The sequence below is a fragment of the Gekko japonicus genome, unplaced genomic scaffold (genome assembly GCF_001447785.1).
Source record: "Gekko japonicus isolate JY-2015 unplaced genomic scaffold, Gekko_japonicus_V1.1 scaffold15, whole genome shotgun sequence".
Taxonomy (NCBI): Eukaryota; Metazoa; Chordata; class Lepidosauria; order Squamata; family Gekkonidae; genus Gekko; species Gekko japonicus.
Window position 1 is genome coordinate 835,751 of NW_015165830.1, and position 23,362 is coordinate 859,112.

Here is a 23,362-nt window from a genome sequence, read left to right on the forward strand (position 1 = left end):
TATTCAAGGTATGAGCGTTCGTGTGCCGCTCATACTTTGAATAATCCTTTGTTGGTCTTAAAGGTGCCACTGGACTCTAAACGTGTTCTACTGCTTCAGACCAACACGACCAACTTGGAGCTTTATACCATTTCAGACTCGCTTCCTACGACTACAAAGCCAATGACGGTAGAGAATTTTTTTAAAAAGTAAACGTCTGAAGTAGAAGGAGAATATACTTCTGGGATTGTAGAAATAATCTTCTGAGTGGATTTTTTTTGTACACCGGAAAAAAACATAGAAATTCGGCGGCGCATAGATTCAGAGAGCCCTGGACTAAACTACAGAAGGAACTTCCGGTAAAAACTGAAATCCGCCATTGGCCATCAATTGGTGTCGCTCTAGGCTTCAGCATCTCTATGATCAATGTGTTTGGCATGGCCACTTATCTTGTAAAAATCGTTCAGCTGTAGTGCGGAAGGTGCGATTACAGTATGTATGGTAGTTATGCATTTTTAAAATAGTCTATGGCTTTGTTTTACGTTTATATATATTTATATTATATTATTTAATTATTTAATCGTACTTCTATCCCTCCCTCCCAGCCATAACCGGCTCAGGACTGTTTCCGGGAATTTTTGTTCTGATTGGTTGCTCTCAAGCTCTGCTTCCGGAAGGACGTTTCCGGTGGGAGTAAGAAGTAAAGGGTTGCTGAAGGTGAGTGAAGAACACTCAGTTTTTCTAGTTCTCGGTGGGTAAGCGGACCGGGCAGAGGAAAGGGTCCTTTATGCGGCATTTGTTCGTCCTTTCACTGGTCTCTCATTGCTATTATTTGTAACGATTGTATCCCACTCCATAGGGTTCCCCGGTATCTTATCTTGGCACTGGCCAGGCTCCGGTTTTTCTAGTCCGTTCAAGGTTGTTGAACAATATACTCTCCTGCTGTACTGTGTACTCTTCTGCATTTTGCTGGGGTTTCTTTGTATTGACCGATGATAGGAGTTTGGTGGCCAAGCCTTGATTTGCCTCTGTCTACGGTTTTAGGAACAGGGCATTTGCACCATGTAAAGGAGAGGTTAATATTGACTGTCATGTCCCTAGTTTTGTGCATTTTGCCCTTTGAATATTTTATGAACCGTTGTAGCTACAACACAGTTTGTCTGTAACCTTATTGCTTTGAAAAGCAATTTCTTATTTTATTGGGTGAGCCTTGAAAAGTACATAATATTCTAGGCTTTATTATCTCACAATATCTATATATCTAATTCCCAATATGCCCCCTCCGTGCAGATATCTAAATCCACACATCGGGGGCACTTGGGGGGCAGGGAGATTTTCTTGCACATTTGGGGCAATCCCCAGATGTGCACAAAAATCTAAAAACTGTAAAAAAATATAGGGGGGATATTAAAATCCCCCAAAATATAGAAAAGCATTCCCTGCGCATGCGCAGGAAACGGTGCCTCACAGCCGTTGCAGGGGGGAGCTTGGTGGGCCTGCAGCTGCGCGGGCCTCGCTGTCGCTGCTGGGGGGGGAGGTTTTTTGTTTAAATCCCCCCAAAAGTGCGTAGTCAGGCGGCGGCTTAGCACTGTGGAAGAGCAGGTGGTCGCAGAGCCTCTCGCCACTGCCATCCCCCCACCCCCCTGCAGCCAATGCGGGGCCACCCGGCTGCTGCTGCTTCCCCAGCGCCCGCTCGCCGGCTGGGTTGGGGGGCCAGCTGGCACAGTGGAGTCCCTGTGCCCACCCATCGCACCACGGCTCTCTCTCTTCCCTCTGCAGCTGCCTTCTCTGCGCCTGGCACCCCCCCCGATCTCCCGGTGGTCCGCCTCGCTGGCTCCCTCACACACGGGAGCGCTTCTACCCTTGCACGGCAGCCTGGCTTCACGTATGCACGCCTCTCCCACTTTCTGAGCCCTGAAGAGGCCTCCCCCGCGAGTATTGCGGTCCCTCTTCTTGTATAGGTCTAAAGGTAAAGGTTTCCCTTGCTCGAAAGCTAGTCAAATCCGACTCTAGGGGGCGGTGCTCATCTCCATTTCCAAGCCAAAGACCCAGTGCTGTCCGAAGACGTTTCTGTGGTCATGTGGCCAGCATGATTAAATGCCAAGGCACACAGAAAACTGTTACCTTCCCACCAAAGCGGTACCTATTTATCTACTTGCAATTTCTTGCTTTTGTTATTCAGCAATAAATAAATATTGTTGAGTTCATGGAGCTTATGCTACATTTAGTTTAGGGTGTTTCCTTGATTTTTGCAAGGTATAAAATTATCATGGCACAAATCACTGTAGTCTTGTTTTGCTCTATTGCATATTTTACTTTCCTCTCTTGAATTTGTAGTCTGCAACAATGGCTGGCCGCAGAGCTGCTTTGAAAGCAATAGACTGGGTGGCATTTGCTGAACGAGTGCCTCCCAATCAGAAACCCATGTTCAATGCCCTGAAAACGCGCAGTGATACACTCTCAGCCAAGTGAGTACTTTCTAAGTGTAAGAATAGCATTTGTGAGGCAGGAAGATCTTGCTTTCAGGAGAAATGCTTATTTGTGTTTGGGGTAGAGGGATTTCAAGCTTTGCCTTATTGGTGATACTGATTTTTACTTGAATGAATTATGTTCTGTTGCTAGCAGTTGCTTTCACTGCTGCAGTGTTCAGTGGATCTAAACCTCATACTACACTGCTTTTTGCAAAATATTTAGTTTGTCAGGGCTCTGTTTTTTAATTGTTACTGAAATAGTTGGTTGAAGTGGATAGACTTGGACAATTGCCTTTTATTCTGTTTGGCAACTTCATGATACCCTTTCTTTGGCTTACAAGCCTATGTGCTGCCCATCTTTATGATAAAAATGGTCATAATGAAATATTGGTGATCTGTGTTACCAACAGTGTTTCCTCTAAACTGAGTTAGTGTGAGCTAGTTTACAGTTTTTTAGCCTCCGGCTCACATATTTTTGTCTTAGGAAGGATGGCTCCAGACTCAGAGCAAACTAATTTATGCAGTAGCCAAATTGCTCGCTCACAACTTTAATGCGCGTAGCTCACAAAGTAGAATTTTTGCTCACAAGGCAGATTACAAATATGACCTCAAAGCCAAACAACAGCTTTGATGTAGATTAGTTTGAGACTGTGTGACTGGCTTAAGGTTCTATTGCATACTGAGGATGCAGACCTTGGTCACCCAGATCGTAGTCTGACATTCTTACCACTACACCATGTTGTCTTTGCAGGGCAATGATCAGAAAAGTGCAGGAATAGGCAGACAGAATATACCACATTGGGTTGTGTGTCAAAATTTAAATCTTAGCTGTCCATTAACTGTTGTATGTTCCAGCAGGTTCTTACAAAGTTCACTTATGACTTGCTGAATCTCTGACAGCATTAACAGCTTAACTAGCCACCCTTAGGATGTGTGACAAGAAGGGGGATTAGCTGTAGAACTAGAAATAGCCTGAAATTTCTAACACTTGAAATGTACTTTTCCTATTAACAGGCTTGCTTCTTTGCCAGAGTCTCCCCCAGCCATTGACTGGGCTTTTTACAAGACTACGATTGCCAGGCCCGGCATGGTGGATGAATTTGAGAAGAAGGTGAGACTGTGTTATAATATTTGACTGTTTTGGATGTTCTGGAATCTCAATGAGGACTGTCTGTGCATGAACCGAGTCCAGAACTCACACTAATGGGAATGCTATTTTCCAGCAGGCTTCTGCACTTGTGTGGAATATGCTGTAGCTCTTTGTCTCAAGATATGGGCACAGAAGGGTTCTCTACACATAGTTTCCCTCCATTCTCAGTATACCAGCTGTTCCCACTGGGAAGGATGCGTAGTTATGAAACCCCTTCATATTCCTATAAAACTAAGGCTATAAAACTTTAAACTTAAAGCAGTCATTGTGCTGGTTTTGATGGGAAGGGTATGAGTTTGGGATGTATGTGTCGAACCTAAACAGCATGATAAAAAGCAGAGACATCACCCTGCCAACAAAAGTCCGCATGGTCAAAGCAATGGTATTCCCAGTAGTCATGTATGGCTGCGAGAGTTGGACTATAAGGAAGGCCGAGCGCCGAAGAATAGATTCTTTTGAACTATGGTGCTGGAGAAGACTCTTGAGAGTCCCTTGGACTGCAAGAAGAACAAATCAGTCAATCCTCAAAGAAATCAACCCTGACTGTTCCCTGGAAGGCCAGATAATGAAACTGAAGCTCAAATACTTTGGCCACCAAATGAGAAGGGAGCACTCACTGGAGAAGACCCTGATGCTGGGAAAGATTGAAGGTCAAAGAAGACGGGGACGGCAAAGGATGAGATGGTTGGACAGTGTCATCGACGCAACGAACATGAAATTGAGCCAACTTCAGAGGACAGCGGAAGACAGGAAGGCCTGGCGGGAGCTGGTCCATGGGGTCGCGAAGAGTCGGACTCGACTGTGCGACTGAACAACAACAAATATATATATATATATAAAATAGATTTTTATTAAAGGTAAGGCAGAAATATCTTACATACATTAAGTACTTTTTTGTTTTTTAACAGCAATAACTATAGTGAAGAATAGAGAATCAGTTAACGTATTGCACAATCTCCTTACAAAAGCCAAGATAAAGAGTATTAATGAGTAGAGTGTATCGTGTTTGAATGTAGCAAAGGTGACAACTTATTTGGAGCCCAAACATTGCTTAGAAATTGAGCCATCCAAGATATGCTGGGTTAGATGGTAGAAATTCATGTTCTGTCATATACTGTATAAAGGTGAACCAAGTTCTTACAAACTTGGAGTGTGTATTTTTGGGTCTATGTTGACTATCTCCGAAGGTGTTTGCGATTTTGTCCATTATATAATGATCCCAGCTTTTTTCTCTCCACATTGCAATTGATGGTATATTTGGAGATATGTGTCTGAATATATAATAGTAGTATAGGGCTCTTTGTGGATGCCACATTATATTCCTTTATTGTGTGCATTTTATTTATGGTCCAGATTTCTGTCCATTCCTCATTGTCTTGGTCTTAATCTTTATTGTTACTTTTTTCTTTTTTAGAGGTCACTGGCCAATTTGCAACTTTTAACCTTAGTGCCATTAACATGTCTTTAATACTAGCATTAATAGCTGGGATTAGATTTCAAGTTCCTGGTCCCATAACTGATTTTCTTCTTGTGGAACAAGGCAATGAGCCACCAAGTGCAGCCTAGAAAAAGTTTGGTTCATGTATTAGGATTTGAGCATGCCTACCATTCTCTGGCTTGGATTGGAAGATTTAATGGCTGCATCGGTAACTGTACTCTGCATTGTTAATAGATGAGATGCTTGAAGAAAGCACTGGCAGTGCTACTTGGGAAAAGCTACCTGATAGAATCAAAAGACAACAACCCTTAAAAATATTCTCTCTAACATTTCACAGTATAAGGCATTTCAAGTCCCCGAGCCTGTGGATAATGAGACAGCTAAAGTAGAAGCTCAAGAACAAGAGGCTGTAAGTACTTTTGCCCATCATTTCTTGAGTATATGTAGGTGACTTGTGAAGAGAAGGAGTCTTCTAGAAATCTTGGCAGATCGTATTGAGCTATAATTTCTGGTCATAACTTCTTGTACGTTGCATCTTGGGAGAATGGCTTGGTCATCATTCTCAGCTTGTAGCTTATCTTACTCTGTCAGTTGTGGGAGAGTATATACCTGGACTTCTTTTCCTGAAATTTTAGCACTGGTAAGGTAAAGTTGCAAATATCTGACTATATTTTTGTTGAAAAAACAAGTGGAGACTTCTTGCTATCTTCAGACAGACCTTACAGCATGTGATAAAGCAATTTAGGGTGGGTACAAGGAAGAAAATTAAGTGCTAGACACCCATATGAAATTAGCAAAGAACAACAACAACAGAAATCCAGTGATTAAAATACTTGAAATGGCAGTAATGCTTCAAATGCACATAAAAGCCCAGCAACAATAAAAAGAGCCCCCAATACAAGCCACAGACTAAAAACAACTTCTTAGGTTTTAATCTTCTTCAAAGGCTCACTGGAAGTTTTTATTGGCTGAAAATACATCAGTTCTTGGAAATTTACTGCAGCAGGGATATTTACTGTAATATTGAATGTGTATTCCTAATACCTTCACTGTATGGAATTTACAGATATTAAATGACTGAAGTTTTGGGAAAAAGAGTTCCTCATCAGGTCTACTACAGCGTCTTTTCTTAATTATTAGTCAAATGTTCATGGTAGCTTTGGACACTGCAGAGCGTCAGAATCTGAGCCAAAGTTAAGCCTACTTAGCATCTTCAGCATTCTAGAGTTTCATCAGTATGCTGACTGAATAGTTTTCTTTCTTGCAGAACAAGAGTGCTGCATCCTATATACAAGCCTCAAAAGCCCGTATTGTCCAGTTCGAGAAGGAGGTAAGCTGGTGGTTTTCATGATACAAACAGGCTACTGCACAAGTTTGTGTTGTCTGTCTCTCAGTGGGATGGATCCATCAATCTGTCAGCAAAAGGTGATGCATCCCCCTCCACACCATGTAGTCCCTTTTGACTCCTGGATAGTTAATTCCTGGGGTTGCAGGACCTGTGTAGACAAATGGCCCTGCTGGTCAGAGCCTGTGTTAAGGAGGGGAAAGGGTCTAAAGCTGCCCCTCCTTCCCCTTCTGGAAGGGGAGCTGTGATTCTGGAGGAGGGGGATTTTTGCTTTCTTCCCCCTACTCATTTTAGCCCCTAGTCTGTGTGGCTGTTAGTCCATGTGAAGGGAGAGAATGCAGCAAAGATCTGTACTTCTTGCACCCTCTGGATCACTGGATACAAATAAATTCTGTGTTAAATATTCTTCTTTATGAACTAATGGACTGTTGTTTCTTTTTCCTTCTTTCAAGCTCCAAAAGTTTAAAACCATGATTCCTTTTGAGCAGATGACATTTGACGATTACTATGAGGCATTTCCTGAAACTAAACCGGACAAAGAAAAATATCCGCATTGGCCACACAAGCCTATCGCAGACTTGTGAAACCTCTGTGTCTGGAAGCACCTTGTGATCACAGTCAAATCTAGAACCTGTTAAATAAAGTAATTGTATTACAGTCTTTGTAGCTTGCCTTGTTCTAACTGCTACAACCTCACAATATCTTCCCTCTCAGTTTCTGCCAGTTTGGACCTCATCAGCATGTATTTAAAGTTGGAACTTCCTGTCCCACTGTGCATCACCTTACACTTACCTACATCAAACTTGACTGCTACGCTTCTCATCATCCCCAATTCCAAATCATTTATGAACACATTAAATAGCGCATCTCCCAGTACTGATTCTTGTGGGATTCTGCTGCTCACTTCCCTCCGTTGCAATGACTGTCCATTTATTCTTCTGTTTCTAGCCATTTAACCAATTTTTAATCCATAAAAGGAGCCTTTGGACTAGTAGTATCTTGTTAAAAACCTTTTGGGAGTCCAAGTATATAATGTCAAAGAACTCCCAAAGGTTGGTGAGTTAGGACTTTCTTTCATAAATAAATAAATCTGTCTTTAATAACAGTTTCTACTAATTTATCGAGAACAGATGTTAAGCTAAGTTGTCTGTAATTTCCCAGATCCCCTCTGGACCAGTTTGGTGTAGTGGTTAAGCATGCGGACTCTAATCTGGGAGAACTGGGATTGATTGCCCACCCCTCCACTTGCAGCTGCTGGATGACCTTGGGCAAGCCATAGTTCTGACAAGAGCTGTCCTTGAAAGGGCAGTTCTTGAAAGAGCTCTCTCAGCCCCACCTACCTCACAGGGTGTCTATTGTGGGGAGGGGAAGGGAAAGGAGTTTATGAGCCGCTTTGAGACTCCAAGTGAAATCCAATCTCCTCTTCTTCCTCTGGGCCCCCTTTAAAAAATCACTGTAACATATTCTGCTTTCTAGTCCTCTGGTACGGAAGCAAATTTTAGCAACATTACCTATACAGGTTTCACATTTGAGTTCTTTAAGGTTTTATGTTAGAATTGTCAGAGTAGAAGCTTTTGTAACTAAATTGCTTTAGTGAAAATTCAGTGGTAAATGTTCAAAGCACTTTGTTAACTTTTGGGACAAGCTGAATTGCCAATAGCATTAATAGACATGAAATGTAGGCTAAGATCAGGGCAATTTTTTTTTTTTTTGGCCATCAAGTCAAGCTGACTTCTGGTGACCCTAAGTGTGGCTTGGAGACAAGGGACATTCAGAGGTGGCTTGCCATCGCTTGCTTCTTCGTCACGACCCTGGTATTCCTTGGAGGTCTCCCATCCAAATAGTAGACTGGGCTGGCCCTGCTTAGCTTCGGAGATCGGACGAGATCGGGCTTGCCTGGGCTAAGATCAAGACTAATTTGATCAAATGCAAATATATATTTAGGGAAAGGGGTGAGATAACTGGCTCTGATTTTCTAGCTTTCCTATAACAATTCCCTGTACAATAATTACATTTTCTTAACAGCAGAGAATTGTAGGATCTTTCCAAATGACAGCAATTCCACAAGTTGTTTATATATCTAATTCTCAACAGTTCCCACTGCGTGTGGATACTTATTACCACAGACAGGGGGCACACTCTCTCCCAACAGGTTTTTCTACAGACTCGGGGGACTCTGTGGGAATGCAGAAAAATTTTAAAAAAATTTAAAAAGCACCCTTGGAGAGTTGAATTCCTCCCTTCCAATACCTTTTGAAGTGGCCTCTGCAGGGATCTACTCGAGGCCCCACCACATAGACAGAGAGACAGACAGAGAGGGCAGGAAGCAAAAGCAGAACTGGAGTGTTTAGATTGGGAAGGATTCCTCTTGCAGTATGAATGGCTAAACAGGAGGGGGGGTTGGAGCCAGGCCTGGGAATAGGATCGCCCGTTCCAGGTTGGAAAATTCCTGGAGATTCTGTGGTGAAGTCTAAGGGGTGCAGAGTTTGGGGAAGGAAGATATAAAGCCATAAGAGTCCACCCATTTTCTCCAGGGGGACAGATCTCTGTTGTCTAGAGTACAGTTTTAATTCTGGGTGATCTCACATAAGAATGATTTCTGACTTCCGGTTTTGGCGACTCTTGGACCGGGTGTGCCCCATCGAACTCCTGTATAGGCGCTCTGGATCACGGTGGACGGGAGGGGGCTCCAATTATTTCGAGTCCCCCTGGTGTTGCCCTGCAAGGCTTATAGTGCTCTTATGGACTTATAGTTCATAAATGGTAATCTGGACTGTACAGCTAGTGTGCAAAAGGGACTGAATTGTGTGGTGACCCTGAAAATGGATGCCAGCCCAGCAGAAGAAATCTTCTGATCTGATGTGCCAATAGTTCCTTAGGTTACCTGCCATCTCTTACCTGCAGTGCAGCAGGAAGAGAGACCAGCTCCCTAGTCACATGAAGCACCATGAAGCCAGCAACCATGTGCCATGGCAAAATGCCATATTTTGCAAAAGGGACTTAAAATCCTGAAAGAGACTCCATGAGCAAAACCTTTCCTTCAACCTTCCCCCCCCCCCTCACCTCCATCAAATGATGGATTTAGGCTCCACAGCATAACAAAGGAGCCTTTGCCAGGAAGGGATTAGCTGGCTGACTTATCACTCAAACTCATCAGCCAGACTGCAAGAGCCCAGCTAAATTCATCAAAAGACAGTACCCCTGGACTCAGCTATTGTTCTCCAAAGGTGTCACTGGTGAAATGATTAGCTTCAACATTGTCCACCCCTGCCCCATCCTCCTGCAAAACCAGTTTCTCCTGCAACTGGTTCTTGATTAGGTTACTTCCTAGGATGAGTCCAGGGGGACGAATCAGGGAGGGGGGACGGACCAGAAGGGGACGTGCCATGGGAGGTGGCCAGCAAAGCCAGCCCCACAGTGCATAAAAGAGCAGGACCATGTGCTCTCTCTCTCCATGCCCAAACCCTGCCCCATCCTGTTGACTCTTGTAGCGCTGCCCAGAGTCACGTGTTCTGCTGGTTCAGAATACAACCATTATTTCCTTATAGTCTCCTCATTTTTCCTGTGGATCACTTTATCTCTTCAGGACAGGCAAATATCACCCAATCAAAGTTTGTACCTGATCAAGCACATGTCACTATTCCTTTCTAACTATCTTAGGCCTGTGTAATTGTGAGTGTTTTTGAATTTATTGTATGTTTGTGTAGAACTCTCAGTAAAGAATCAATTTCTCTAAAAAAACTTGATTTATGTGTTTGTTTTTGGTTTTACTGGAAAAGGTGGGACTTCTGTATACATAGGCTTGTGTCCGCTTCGATGCCAATTGCTCTTAAATATCATAATTCCCCATAGTTATTAATACATTAAGCAATATGGCTAACACCGGAACCCTTGTAGGGGGCTCCTAGCCTGGGGTGCGAGGCGTGCCTCTTCCAAGGTGACAGCCGAGGAATTGAGGCACTCCTTTACTCCAAAAGGTCCTACCGCCATGAGGCCAATATGGCGATATCGAGGCACACACCGAACAAAACAGGCAAGTGATCAAGTGACACCCCGATCTTCCTGCAGCCTGAAAAGTGGACTGATTGGACTGTGAGTAAAGCGAGCCCCTCTAAGCTGTACGAGCCAAAAAAGTTGAGAAACGGACTTACCGCCAACCAGATGTAGAGGGAGGGGAGGAGGAGGAGGGGATTCCCCCCCCCCACAAAAAACAGCGATTTCTGTGCGGCAGTTTGGAGGCAAACCGATGACAGCAACAAGGGATCTTTAAATAAAGCAAATAGGGTGCAAAATAGCCCAAAGCACTCTGAAACTGATGAACTTTCAGCTTGTTTAAATGAGTCTTATCTTGTGTAAACATGTTGGGAAGAGCAGAGAAAATGGTGTGGAGAAAAAGTCCTCCTGGTCCTACCCATTCTGCGGCTTCTACTTCAACTTTGGAAGCAGTTTCTGACTTCCCTACTATGATGGCAGTGGCATTGCACCCTCTGCTGGACCAGATGTCTAACATTAATAATAAACTCGACTGTTTCCAGAAGCAATTGGTGGGAATGGATAAGAGAGCAGATTAAACGGATAAAGCGATTAAACAAGTGGATGCTAAGACAGATGATATCAAACTGCGACTGGAGGAAGTGGGAAAAGAATGGATCTCCAAAAAAGAGCAATTATTACGGCTTCAAATGGAGAAATCAATGTATGTACTACGTTTTCAAGGGGTCCCAGGACAGAAAGGGGAGACTCTAAAAGAAATATTAAGCGAAGCATTGGCACCAGTGATAGATTTTAAAGCGGATATACTACAAAGTGATATGGACTTGGTTTATCGAACCTATCTGGATTTTATCAAGAAAAATAAGCTTCCTGATGAAATATTTGTTAAATTCTCCAAAAGGTCTACGAGAGATGTAATCTTGAAAGCGACAACTGGGAACCCTTTCAAAATCAAAGGCGAAGAAGTGAAAGTTTTGAAGGACATTCCATTTGAAATAAGAAAAAGGAGACAACAATATAAAAATCTAACTTATTTTTACATGATCATTCCATCCCCTACAGATGGTTAGAAGGACTTACATTCATGTATAACGATCAAAAAATGAAGATTAACTCTGCTCAGAAAGCAAAGTCTTTTCTGGATCAACTAGGAAGAGCGACAAAAGACAAAGGAACAGCAGAAGACAACACACAAGAAGAAGCAAAAAGTGCCCACGAGTCTGATGACAATTTAAGCTGTTCTGGTAGCTCTCCAAAAGATTCTGACTCTGAAAAAGGAGAACCAAAAAAAAAGAACACCACTTGGCAAAAAATAACTTACAAGCAAATAAGCGTATAATGATCAAATAAGCATAACAGCAAGTATAATGTAAATCAAATAAGCATAACAACAAGTATGATATAAATCAATAGGCCAAAGTGCAATGATAAATCAGTCACAGTCTTCTCCAGCATAGAGGCAATATCAAAGTCCAAATTGGAGTGCCAATCATCAAATTTTCTGAGCCATCAAAAGCCTCTGAGCCATCAAAAGCCGACGCGTAATCCGGATGCCTGAAGCCGCGTCCCTTAATCCTCCTTGATTGACCATTCTGGCTTAGCATATGCCAGCTTTTGAGACTGGGTCCCATTACAGCCATACTTGAATAAGAATAATTCGAAACGCGGCTTCAGGCATCCGGATTACGCGTCGGCTTTTGATGGCTCAGAGGCTTTTGATGGCCCAGAAAATTTGATGATTGGCACTCCAATTTGGACTTTGATATTGCCTCTATGCTGGAGAAGACTGTGACTGATTTATCATTGCACTTTGGCGTATTGATTTATATCATACTTGTTGTTATGCTTATTTGATTTACATTATACTTGCTGTTATGCTTATTTGATCATTATACACTTGCTTATTTGCTTGTAAGTTATTTTTTGCCAAGTGGTGTTCTTTTTTTTTGGTTCTTGCACTGTACACTGGCTTCCCCCCCCCTTTTTTTTGTCTGAAAAAGGAGAAGCAGATCCTAAAACTCTTAAGGTTAAGCTGTTTTATAATAAAAACAAACACAGCAGAAAATAACAAAATTTTTGTAACATTAGGGAATCCTGAAAGCTCAAATGTTAAAAATTATAGGCTATAATGTACTCCAAAATAGGCTTTAAATAGCTTAATTATGGTAAGAAATCAAACAGTAACATTCCATACTTTCTTTTTATATCTAATCTGTAGGAATGACAAATGACAAATGAGTATGTTTGTATGTGGCCGCTGCCACTGCTGCAGTGGAGGGAGGAAGTAGGTGGGAGGCCAGGAGAGTGACAGGGCAGAAAGAGTGATGGGGTGGGGGCAGAAGGGAAGTGACAGGCAAACATAAAATTGGAGGTTTCATTTACATCATTGTTTTACCTAGTTGGTAACCTCATGCATTGTCCAATTAGACTTTTTACATTTTTCCACCTTATATCTTTATATATAACTCTTGCATATAGTTAAATATACAGTTCATCTTTTCTCCTGTTTCAGTTATATGTCTATAAAGTTTATTTATTATTCTCACACCCATTTATAAAAACTTGACCATGTATTCTTGAAACTTCCTTCCTTATGTTTCCCTCTGTGGGGGCAGGGGGGACGTTTGCAGAAAGAGAGCAAAGAAATTCTCTCTTTATTTGTTCTTTATCTATTCCTGCACAATGCTGCAGCCATTTTACTTTTTTCCCTTTGCTGCAAACAGCTGTTCCCAGCTGCTTTTGGTCTGGGGGGGGGGCTTGCAAAGGGAGGGTGGAAACTGGCTGTCTGAGGGTGAGATGGGGGCTCCCCAGGCTCTGCCTGGGCAGGGGGGAGTCTGCACTAAACTCAGTTAGCACAAGCATTTGCATTGCACGGTTTACACACATGTTCCCAGCCCCACTGCTGTTTTCAAAGTGTTCCCTGCCACAAAACACAACCACACATGAAAAAAAATCCAATTTGAACACTGTATTTTTACTTCCCATACAAAACTTTCGAAAAACTTCAAAGAGCACCCCTACTACATTTGCCCAATATCCTTCTCTCCCTCAACCGCATAGCCAGACGCTATACCACTGGGGGAAAGCCAACACATGGTCATGGCACTCCCACTGGCTGACACCAGCCACCATCTTGCCACCACCTTGAAGCATGGCCCTTAGGGAGGAGGGACTAACCCCCTAGAGGGGGGCGGGGCACCTGTCACCAGGGGGGATCCACTCTGACTAAATGAAGTGTATGTCCCATATACTCCTCAAATCATTTCCTCAAAATATGGATTGCTCTATTTCTAATTTAGTTTTTGGCACTCACTATTTTTCTGTACTATGCATAATTTATATTAATACTTGTGTAACAAATACTTTAATTGTTAGAACCTCTCAGTTCTCCACACAGAGTCTTGTAAACCTTAAAGTTCCATAAAACAGTTGGCTTTCCCCAGTGCACTGGAGATGGTGATTACCCCAGGCCTGAGCATTTGTAAACCATCAAGCCAAACCTGTTTTTGCTGCCACCCTAGAACTGCAAAATCTGAGGTGGGTGGAAGGCATAAGCACCTGCTAGACTACAATAAGTAGGGAGCAGATGGCATTCAGCTTGGAGGGTCACAAGCTGTGGAAGCCTAACAAGATATAAAATATGAAAAACATGCTAAGTGGAATTTCCTCCCCAGAAAGTGACTTTGTTCTGTGACTGACAGAAATTTTGCAGACTGGCTTCTCCAAGCAGGAGATTCAGCTGTGGAGAAGGCTGCAGGGGCTGAACTTCTGACAGCTGTACAATTATGAATGGTGGAGGCACTCTGGAGAAAACAATCCTGACATCTTGTGATAACATGTTGGTTTTATTATACTTCTACTGTAATCCTCATAATACTCACTGCATTTAAATAAAAATCTTTTAAAAATGTTTAAAAATTCAGTGCCATTCTGAGGCAGAAAGGTCATATGTTCAAATGGCAAAACAATAGCAAGTTCCATAATGATGGAGAAAATACTCACGCCATTGTAATTTGGTTCCCATATTAACAGCTTCCTTACAAATATTAAAGTAGCTGAACAGCATGATATAGTAATAGAACAACAGATCCAAGGAAGCCTTGTCCATTGTCCTGAAAGCATGCATACTCCTTTCAGACCACCAGTAGGTAAATGAACTGCCAACCTAGCAGTTCGAAAGCAAGAAATTGCAAGTAGATAAATAGGTACCACTTCGGTGGGAAGGTAACAGCGTTTCGTGTGCCTTGGTGTTTAGTCATGCTGGCCACATGACCACGGAAACGTCTTCGGACAGTGCTGGCTCTTCGGCTTTGAAACGGAGATGAGCACCGCAACCCTAGAGTCGGACTCGACTGGCTTTCGAACAAGGGAACCTTTACCTTTACTTTAGGTAAATGAATGCCCTTATTTGTATCTAGTTATGAGGACGCAAATAGATGGACCCAGGGAAGAATTAATTAAAGCCAACCTAGAGGGCCCAAAGTACTGCATAAGTTAAAGCAACTTCACCAGTGAGCTCTTGTTTCTGGATTTAGGCTTATGTTTCTGTCAGCCACAGGTGCAATTGCCACTCTGAGTCCACTAGGGGAAGCTAAAGAGTTGGGGTATTCCTTATAAGGAAAAAAAGGTGCAATTTCCCCTGGGGGATTGGAAGGCCTGAAGCTGCAGGTAGAAGCAGTCTCACATCAGAAGCACTCCCTTCTATAAAACTACATATTAATATTTTAGGTATGAGAATTTCTTATACTGATTACTGGAAGGGAGGCTTGCATTTATATTAATTGGCTGTTAGTCTGTACTTGGATAGTTGTTGTGAATTCTTGAAATGTATAGCAGAGCTGCAAGTTGATGCATCATCATGGGACTGGCTACAGAAGTCAGAGAAACGGAGACCTTGGTCTGCTCAAAGACAATAGGCCTGAATTGTTACATGTTGATTGTTGTTGTACATGCTAAATTATTGTTCCAAACAATGTTCCCTTCTAAGCTGTGGAGTCTTGTGAGCAAAAACTTTACTATGTGAGCTACTGGCATTAAAGTTGTGAGTGAGCAATTTGTCTACTGCATTAATTAGTTTGCTCTGGAGCCATTCTTCATGAGCTCAGACAAAAAACTGTGAGCCAGAGGCTAAAAAACTGTGAGCTAGCTCACACTAACTCAGCTTAGAGGGAACACTGGTTCCAAATACTATATCTTTTGAAGTTTGTTTATTGTTATTTTCATAAATGCAAGTGTCACAAGGTGGGATCATACTGTCATGGATGGGAACTCTCTCAGTTCTTTTATTAAAAATATTTATTTGATATTACTCCTTGAATTAAGTAGAAGTTATACAATGACTTAAAAAGTGCCTCATAAATTATTGTTTTATTTATTTACAGTACCTATATCCTGCCTTTCTTCCCTCACAAGGGTCACCAAGGCAGCTAACAATTTAAAACATACATTATAAAATCATATTTTAAAACCATTAAAATCAACAGCAAAACTAATTTGTGAATCTTTGCACCTTCTTTATGTTAATGTATGCAGTTGTAAACAAGGGTGAGGCCATTTTTCTGTTTGCAACAACATCTGTTTCTTTGTCTATGGCAAAACACTACACTGTCTGTTTAATAAGAGGTCTTGGTTGGTGAGAATCACCTCAGGAGGACCAAACATTATCGTGCCCACTGGAAGACAGTGGGATACACATAATTTGGCCAAGATGATTGATACAGAAGCGCACAAATTCCCAACAGCACAAGTGAGGTAGAAAGTTACCTGAATGAGGAGAGAAGAACCCTAATACACATTAGAATGAATGAGATGGTAGTCTCCAGAGGTAATACAGTAGATTGTACCACTGTAGAGAGCAGTGTTGGGGACATGTAGTAAGTGCAGTTTTTTTCATGCAAGTAAAAAGTCACCACAGCAGGGATTGGGTTGGACTGAACATTCTAGGGTTTTACTTGTCGGGAGCTTTGACATCGGTAACATTCAGGAATATTACAAAGGAACTTCAGGAACAGAATGGAAAGGGAAATTGCTGAATTACAAGTTATTACAACACTTGAAACAAAAACCTCCCCAGGACTCAACAGAGATATTGGTTTCTTATCTCTTTACATATACAAACTCATTCAGTCCTCACATGTGTATTCTCAACAAGAAGGACTATACAGCCTCTGTATTTTAGTGTATTTCTTTTTCAGAATAGTATATTAGAATACTGAATGTAATGCAAGGAATATTGGGATGTTTTGCTTCATCCACCTCAAAAAAAGTGCTGTTAAGTGATCTCCATGCCTGAGAGGAGAGACCAGAGAGTATCAGTTCACTACCCACAATTAGAAAATATATCTTTACACATTTATTTGCTATTTTGACATATTTATTGCTTTACAACTGTTGACCGTAAAACCTTACCTTGTTATTTCGTTTGTCTTTGCACATCTTCATCATGTTCCATGCTAATTTGCCGTTCAGCCCATCTATAAGTTTAAATTTACCTACCATTCCAATGTATTTGAAAAAGTGTGCATGCACACAGAAGCTCATAGCTTGAATAAACCTTTGTTGGTCTTAAAGGTGCCACTGGACTCTAAATTTGTTCTACTGCTTCAGACCAACATAGCTGACCACCTGGATCTATATTCAGGAATGGTGTCCAGCTTGGAAGAGTAGTACACTCCATTCTACCAGGAGCCTACCACCCCATTCTACTTGGTGCCTGGGCACCATAACTATGAGCTGCTGCTGGTAATTCACAACTACCTAAGGGCAGATGGTAGGAGCAGGCATGCCTCCTGAAGAGTACTCAAGTGCGCAACGAGAATGTCAGAAAACCGTTATCTTCACTGGGATTACTGGAATATACTGTCATATAGGTAAATTGCATTTTGCAGTGATGGTGCGTCTCTTCTTTCCCATATTTCCATTGTAAAACGTGGCACACCTATGTCGGAGTAATGGGCACTCAGTGTTGATAAACTATTCTTTAACCGCCCCGAACATGGAAATTGTTCAGTGACCACGGAAATGATCAAGGCTCCCAAACTGAAGAAGCAAGGGATTGTGAGGGCAACCTTGATGCAGAGAAGTAATGGATATGGGGATTTTTGTAACCCAAAGGAATGAGAGTTTCCAGTAGCGTGTCCTGTGGGTGGGATTACAGGATTGAGTCTGGAGGATAATTTATGGGGCTCCCATTTCCCAAACAGGGTGACTCTCACCGCTAAACTCATCCAAGAGGGTTCAGACTTTCCTGCGCCCTCTAGAATTCAGGTGAACTACAAAATAGTTTTAATTCCGCTCTCTGCATTATTTCAATTATGTACCCAACAAATATAATGCCTATAAAATATGATTCTGTGCTACTTTGCTTGAAACACCCACACTCATACCCACCCACCCACACACACACACCCTCTCTCTTTCTAAAAGAAAATAAGAAATTGGGAAAAATAATTCTGATAGTTACCTTGCTCAAGAAAAGTGTGGGAAGGGCTACTCTTGCCATAGCTCTTCTAGGGGCGTGATTGTGCAAAATAAAGGCAACTCTGGAGTGATTGCTTGTGAGCGGTAACAATGTTCACTTTTGCATTCTGTTGAAGAATGTAGGGGGAACACCTTTCTGAAGCATTTCTAAAAAAGCTTTTTCAGAGGTGACCACGTGGCCTAATGGATAAGGAATCTGACTTCGGATCAGAAGATTGAGGGTCCAAAGTCCCTTCGTGGTTGGTGGTCTATAATGGAAAGCATTACTGACAAATACACTACCAAAGCCAAGCCTTCCTCTGGCTCCCACTTTAATGCGAAATGGTTTCCGATCCTGGAATTTTTAGCAAATGAAGAATACCTACCCCAAACATGGAAGAAGTATCATGAATGGATATAAGATTGACATTCTTTAAGGACATAGCTCAACTCATAACAAAAGATGGTACCACACTTTAGCGTAATACTTAGACACATCCCACATGATTTACAAGCAATATAGGAAAAGCACCAGTATTATCTGTAGGTTCATTCACGAGTGTTTTAGCATAGAAATTGTTATTTAATGTTAAGTTTCTATTTTTAATAGCTTACAAATCTTAGTATTCCAGATAACTTCGAAGTTGTTAAGTTATTCTACATGTTAATGATGTCATAAATGTCGAAAAAAGTTCTTTCTCAACACTGTTTATAAACTGTCTTATCTAACTGTTGTATTCTGAAACTCTATTATTGCCAATAAAAATTTTAAATATTAAAAAAGGGTGGGAAAGAATTAAACAGAAGAAAGTGAACAATTGAGTCATCAGAGTGCCAGCATTTACCCTCTAAAAATGGAGTAATAAAACGAGTTTAGATAGCCCTATAGAGGGGGCAACGAAGTGTGGTGTGTGTAGTGGATTCTATATCTTTTAGAGAGCAAGGGCAAAGTCTGTCTATGTGGTGTATTCAATTGTATGCATGTGAATCACCTAATTGAAGCACCATGCTAAGCTTCATCCTGGGCAAGGATCCTAATCTTACAATCCCTATTGGTAGCCCAGGAAGAGCCAACCAATCGCATACCATCAAGTTCCCTGAGCGGGAACTATTGTCATAGGACCTTATCCCTACCATCTTATTGGTAGATATTGTATAATAGGGTGTGGCTACATTTGCCGGGAGAGTTTAAAAGTAGAACAGCTTCAATGTAAAAGCTGTTCTGGCTATTTGAGTTGAGTTACGAGTTGCTGAATGAAGCTGAATCTTGTGCTGAAGCACTCTCTGACTCGTTTGTTAAGTAGCCGACTTAACAGTCTACATATGGTATCTGGCTAAATATGGTACCTCCCTAAAAGCACCTCTGATGGCAGAACATTAAAGCATGCAAGCATGTATGCTCTGTGATGATGTGGGGCCATTAAACTTGACAGATACTTTTCAGTAGAGCCCATGTCAAAAGTCCCCAACCCGCGAGGCTTCCGGTCTGGCTAAGATGGAGGACTGAAGCGTTTCGCGATCGTGCGAAGCGAGCGACGGCCACTTTCGACAGTTTGGGCAATATACAGCCCAACGCATCACTCCCCAGCGAGGGGGGGGGACAAGCAGGCAGCAGTGCCCTAGAGGGAGTGTGAGGTTGGCGTAATCCAGCTTCGGAAGAAGCTGAATTGGGCTTTGACCTCCTCCCACGAAGAAGGCAAGTGCCAAGCAACTCTATAGTGGCCGATCGAGCCGGGCTACCGGCATAAATTCTTCGTCAGCAGACTTCTTTGAAGAAGGACAACAACTGTGAGTTAAAAGAAACAATGCGAAACCCGTTTTGAACGTGCTAGATAACAAAAACGTGCCGCTTACCTGAACTGAGTTTGGAGTCAATTTGAATTAAGCGGTTGAGCGGAAAATGAATAGTAAATCCCAGAAATCCGATTCCGGAGAGAAAAAAGTTGATTGAAGCCTTTAAAAACTGTAAAAACGCTTATTGTTTAACATTCCTGTGGTGAAGATGGAGCCGTGTGCGCAACTGTAAAATCGAAACTCACGAACAATAGCGTGGGAAGAGCAGGCTGGTGTCACAAAGAAAGAGGTCCGTGTGAAACATCCAGGAAGTTGAATTCCTAGACGGGCATTAGCGAAAGGAAGACAGTGGAACTTTTAAAGGTGCCGGACCGGAAGTGAGTTTTATGCGGAAGGAAGGGCCTGCAAAATACCAATCTGACCTACTCTACATGAAATTACCATAGAGAAGTTGCGCCCGACATTTTGAGGAGGACTTCAACTAAATTTGCTTTTTTAATATATTTCTAAGGGTCTTTGGAAAGCGTAAACAGAGAGGCATGGAGGACTAAATCTTATCATCTAGAAGAGTGCTTTATCTTGCGAATCTGTGAATTGAAAAGAAATCGCCAAGACGGAGACCAGGAGAGGCAAGAAAAGAGCCGACTCAGACCCAGAACTTAAACCAGTTGTGAGACCTAGGATTGGATCTACTTCAACCCCCAAAATGTCAAGGGGAAGAGAGAAAAAAGAGATGCAGGCCTCCATGGAAGCAATGGAGAAGAGAATGACAGAGGCAATACAAGCCATGGGGGAGCAGATAGAAAAAACATTGGGGGACCAACTGGAGAAGCAAACTCAGATTCATCTGAAACATCTAGAAGAAGTCCAAGAGAAGAACATAACAGCATTGAAGGAACTGGTTACTACAGAAATAACTTCAATCAAGCAAGAAATGGAAGGAGTTAAGAAGGATGTTCAAGCAAATGCAACCAAGACTACAGAGACAGAGGAGAAGATACAAAAAATAGAAGAGAAACAAGATTCTTTGACTCAACAAATTACAAGATCAGAGACAATGATGGAGTTCAGAAGGATGCAGACTCATCTGAGATTCAGAGGCATTAAGGAAACAGAGAATGAGAACTTAAAAGAAAAAATGATGGAAGTGATAACGGCCTTTTTGGGCGAGGAGGAAGGGTCAATGGACTCAGACTTTGATTTGATTTATAGAGTGAACTCCAGAATTGCAGAAAAGAAGAATTTACCAAGGGATGTAATTGTACAATTTGTAACAAGATCAATAACAGAGGAGATATTCAAGAAGCAATTCAACGTCCCTTTTGTAATAGAGGGAAACAAAATTATGGTGATGAGAGAACTCCCAAGAACAATACTGCAAGACAGGAAAAGGTATAAATCCTTGGCTGACAAACTCAGAGCTTTGAGCATCAGATATAGATGGGAGATTCCACAAGGTTTATCCTTTACGTATCAAGGTGGGAGGATTCAGATCAGATCGATGATGGACTTTTATAAATTTAAGGCGGACAATGCGGACGTCTTTGGAGAACTTTAAAATAAAACGCATAATGGAGTACAAATTGTTGTCATGGAATGTTAATGGATTAAATTCACCAAACAAGAGGAAAAGAATCAATCATTGGATACAGAAACAGAAATGCAACGTGATATGCTTGCAAGAAACACATATTAGAAAACAGGATATAAAATATTTAAAGAATGCTTTATTTGGAATTGAATTTTGTTCTGCGGCCTCAAATAAGAAAAAAGGAGTTGTGACATATGTGAAGAAGGAGTTACAACCTACAGAAATTTTTAAGGACATAGATGGCAGATACGTGGGTGTGGAATTAATGATTCAGCAGAAAAAAACATTGTTGATCAACGTGTACGCACCCAATGGAGCAAAGGAAAAATTTTTTAAGGATATAACTGACCAATTACAACAATTGACTTATGAGCAAGTTATTATGGCCGGAGACTTTAATGGGACAATAGATCGTCTAGACAGAAAACCACAAAAGGACAACGAATTCAGCGGAAAATTGCCAAAGAATTTTTTTGAATTAGTTAAGCAAGAAAAATTAGAAGATGTTTGGAGGAAATGGAACCCGATGCAGAAAGACTTTACTTTTTATTCCAATAGACATTGCTCTTTTTCCAGAATTGATATGATTTGGATGTCTGAAGAATTATCAATGAAAACACATAAGACTGAAATTTTGCCAAGATGTAATTCAGATCACAATCCGGTGGTATGGAGTTCCACAGAAAGGAAAAAACCCTTTCTGTGGAGGATTAATGAAGACTTGTTGGATAAGAAAACAGTAATTGAGATGTTAAAGGAAGAAACGAAACAATTCTTTCAACAAAATTTAAATAAAGAAACACCGATACAGATTGTATGGGATGCTTATAAAGCGGTGATGAGAGGAATTCTCATCTCGCAAAACGTGAAGCAAAAAAAGGAAAAACTTCAAAAACAAACAGAAGTGTTAGAAAAAATTGCTCAGAAAGAAAAGGAATTAAAAAAGAAGCCTGGAAAAAAGCAAATTATTAAAGAATTAAAGTTGCTGAAGGAACAACTGAATGAGACTTGGAATCAGGAAATGTATTGGAATTTAAAGAAGTTACAACAGAAATCTTTTGAAGGGGCGAACAAACCGGGAAAATACTTAGCTTGGCAACTTAAGGCTAGAAGAGAGAGAAGAATGATAACCAAAATAATAGAAGATGGAAAAGAGTTCGTTGATCCTAATGGAATAAAGAGATGTTTCTTCAAGTATTATGCTAAACTATTCCAAACAACTAGAGTTGATCTTGAGAAGATTAAAACATATTTAAAGGAGATTCCACTACCAAAAATAAGTAAGGAATACAAAGATTTATTAAATGGTCCAATTCAAAAAGAAGAAGTGATGAAGGCAATAGAAGAGACAAAGTTGGGGAAGGCGCCTGGGCCGGACGGATTTACAGCGAAATTCTACAAAAAGATGAAAGAAGAAATTTCCCCGGTCCTGGAAGCTTTAACCAACGAAATAAGAGAAAACAAAAAGGTGCCGGACTCATGGAAAGAAGCAATTATTTCTTTGATTCCAAAGGAAGGACAAGATTCAACAAATGTAAAGAACTACAGGCCAATATCTCTTTTGAACAACGATTATAAAATCTTTGCAAAAATTATTGCAGAAAGGGTGAAAAACTATTTACAAACGGTAATTTCTGAAGATCAAGCGGGCTTTTTACCCAAAAGGCAGATTAGAGACAATGTAAGAATAGTAATGGACGCAATTGAATATTATGAAAAGCACCCAGAAAAAGAAGTAGCTTTTCTGTTTGTTGATGCAGAAAAAGCTTTTGACAATCTTAATTGGAATTTTATGCACCAGATGATGGAAAAGATTGAAGCGGGACAACATTTTAGAAATTGTATTGAAGCTATCTATTCTGAACAAAGAGCTAAAATAAATGTGAATAAAGAACTGACAGATAACTTCAAAGTACAGAAAGGAACAAGGCAAGGTTGTCCGTTATCACCGTTATTATTTATCTGGGTATTGGAAATACTTTTACAAAAAATACAGTACGATCAAGAAATAAAGGGCTTGACACATAAAGGACACCAATACAAATATCGAGCATTTGCAGACGATGTAATGTTTATGGTGGAAAACCCAACAGAAAAATTGACATTGCTTTTTCAAAAAATAAAGGAGTTTGGAGAATTGGCC

General features: G+C 41.2%; 1 protein-coding gene across 1 annotated transcript; it reads left to right on the forward strand.

Annotated features, from left to right (window-relative positions):
• Positions 1–68: 68 nt before the first annotated feature.
• ATP5H (ATP synthase, H+ transporting, mitochondrial Fo complex subunit D) lies at positions 69–7,040 on the forward strand. The gene is made up of 7 exons (XM_015410776.1): positions 69–471; positions 585–696; positions 2,317–2,447; positions 3,465–3,561; positions 5,376–5,447; positions 6,306–6,368; positions 6,836–7,040. The coding sequence occupies exons 3-7, from the start codon at positions 2,326–2,328 to the stop codon at positions 6,965–6,967; spliced, it is 486 nt and encodes a 161-aa protein (XP_015266262.1). The 5' UTR covers positions 69–471; positions 585–696; positions 2,317–2,325; the 3' UTR covers positions 6,968–7,040.
• The last annotated feature ends 16,322 nt before the right edge of the window (positions 7,041–23,362 follow it).

What these genes read in the sequence shown, in the direction of transcription:
- ATP5H (XM_015410776.1), top strand. Translation starts at nt 2,326, where the DNA reads ATGGCTGGCCGCAGAGCTGCTTTGAAAGCAATAGACTGGGTGGCATTT. An exon ending in AGTGATACACTCTCAGCCAA is followed by an intron (nt 2,448 to 3,464) that starts GTGAGTACTTTC and finishes TCCTATTAACAG; the next exon opens with GCTTGCTTCTTTGCCAGAGT. An exon ending in TGGATGAATTTGAGAAGAAG is followed by an intron (nt 3,562 to 5,375) that starts GTGAGACTGTGT and finishes AACATTTCACAG; the next exon opens with TATAAGGCATTTCAAGTCCC.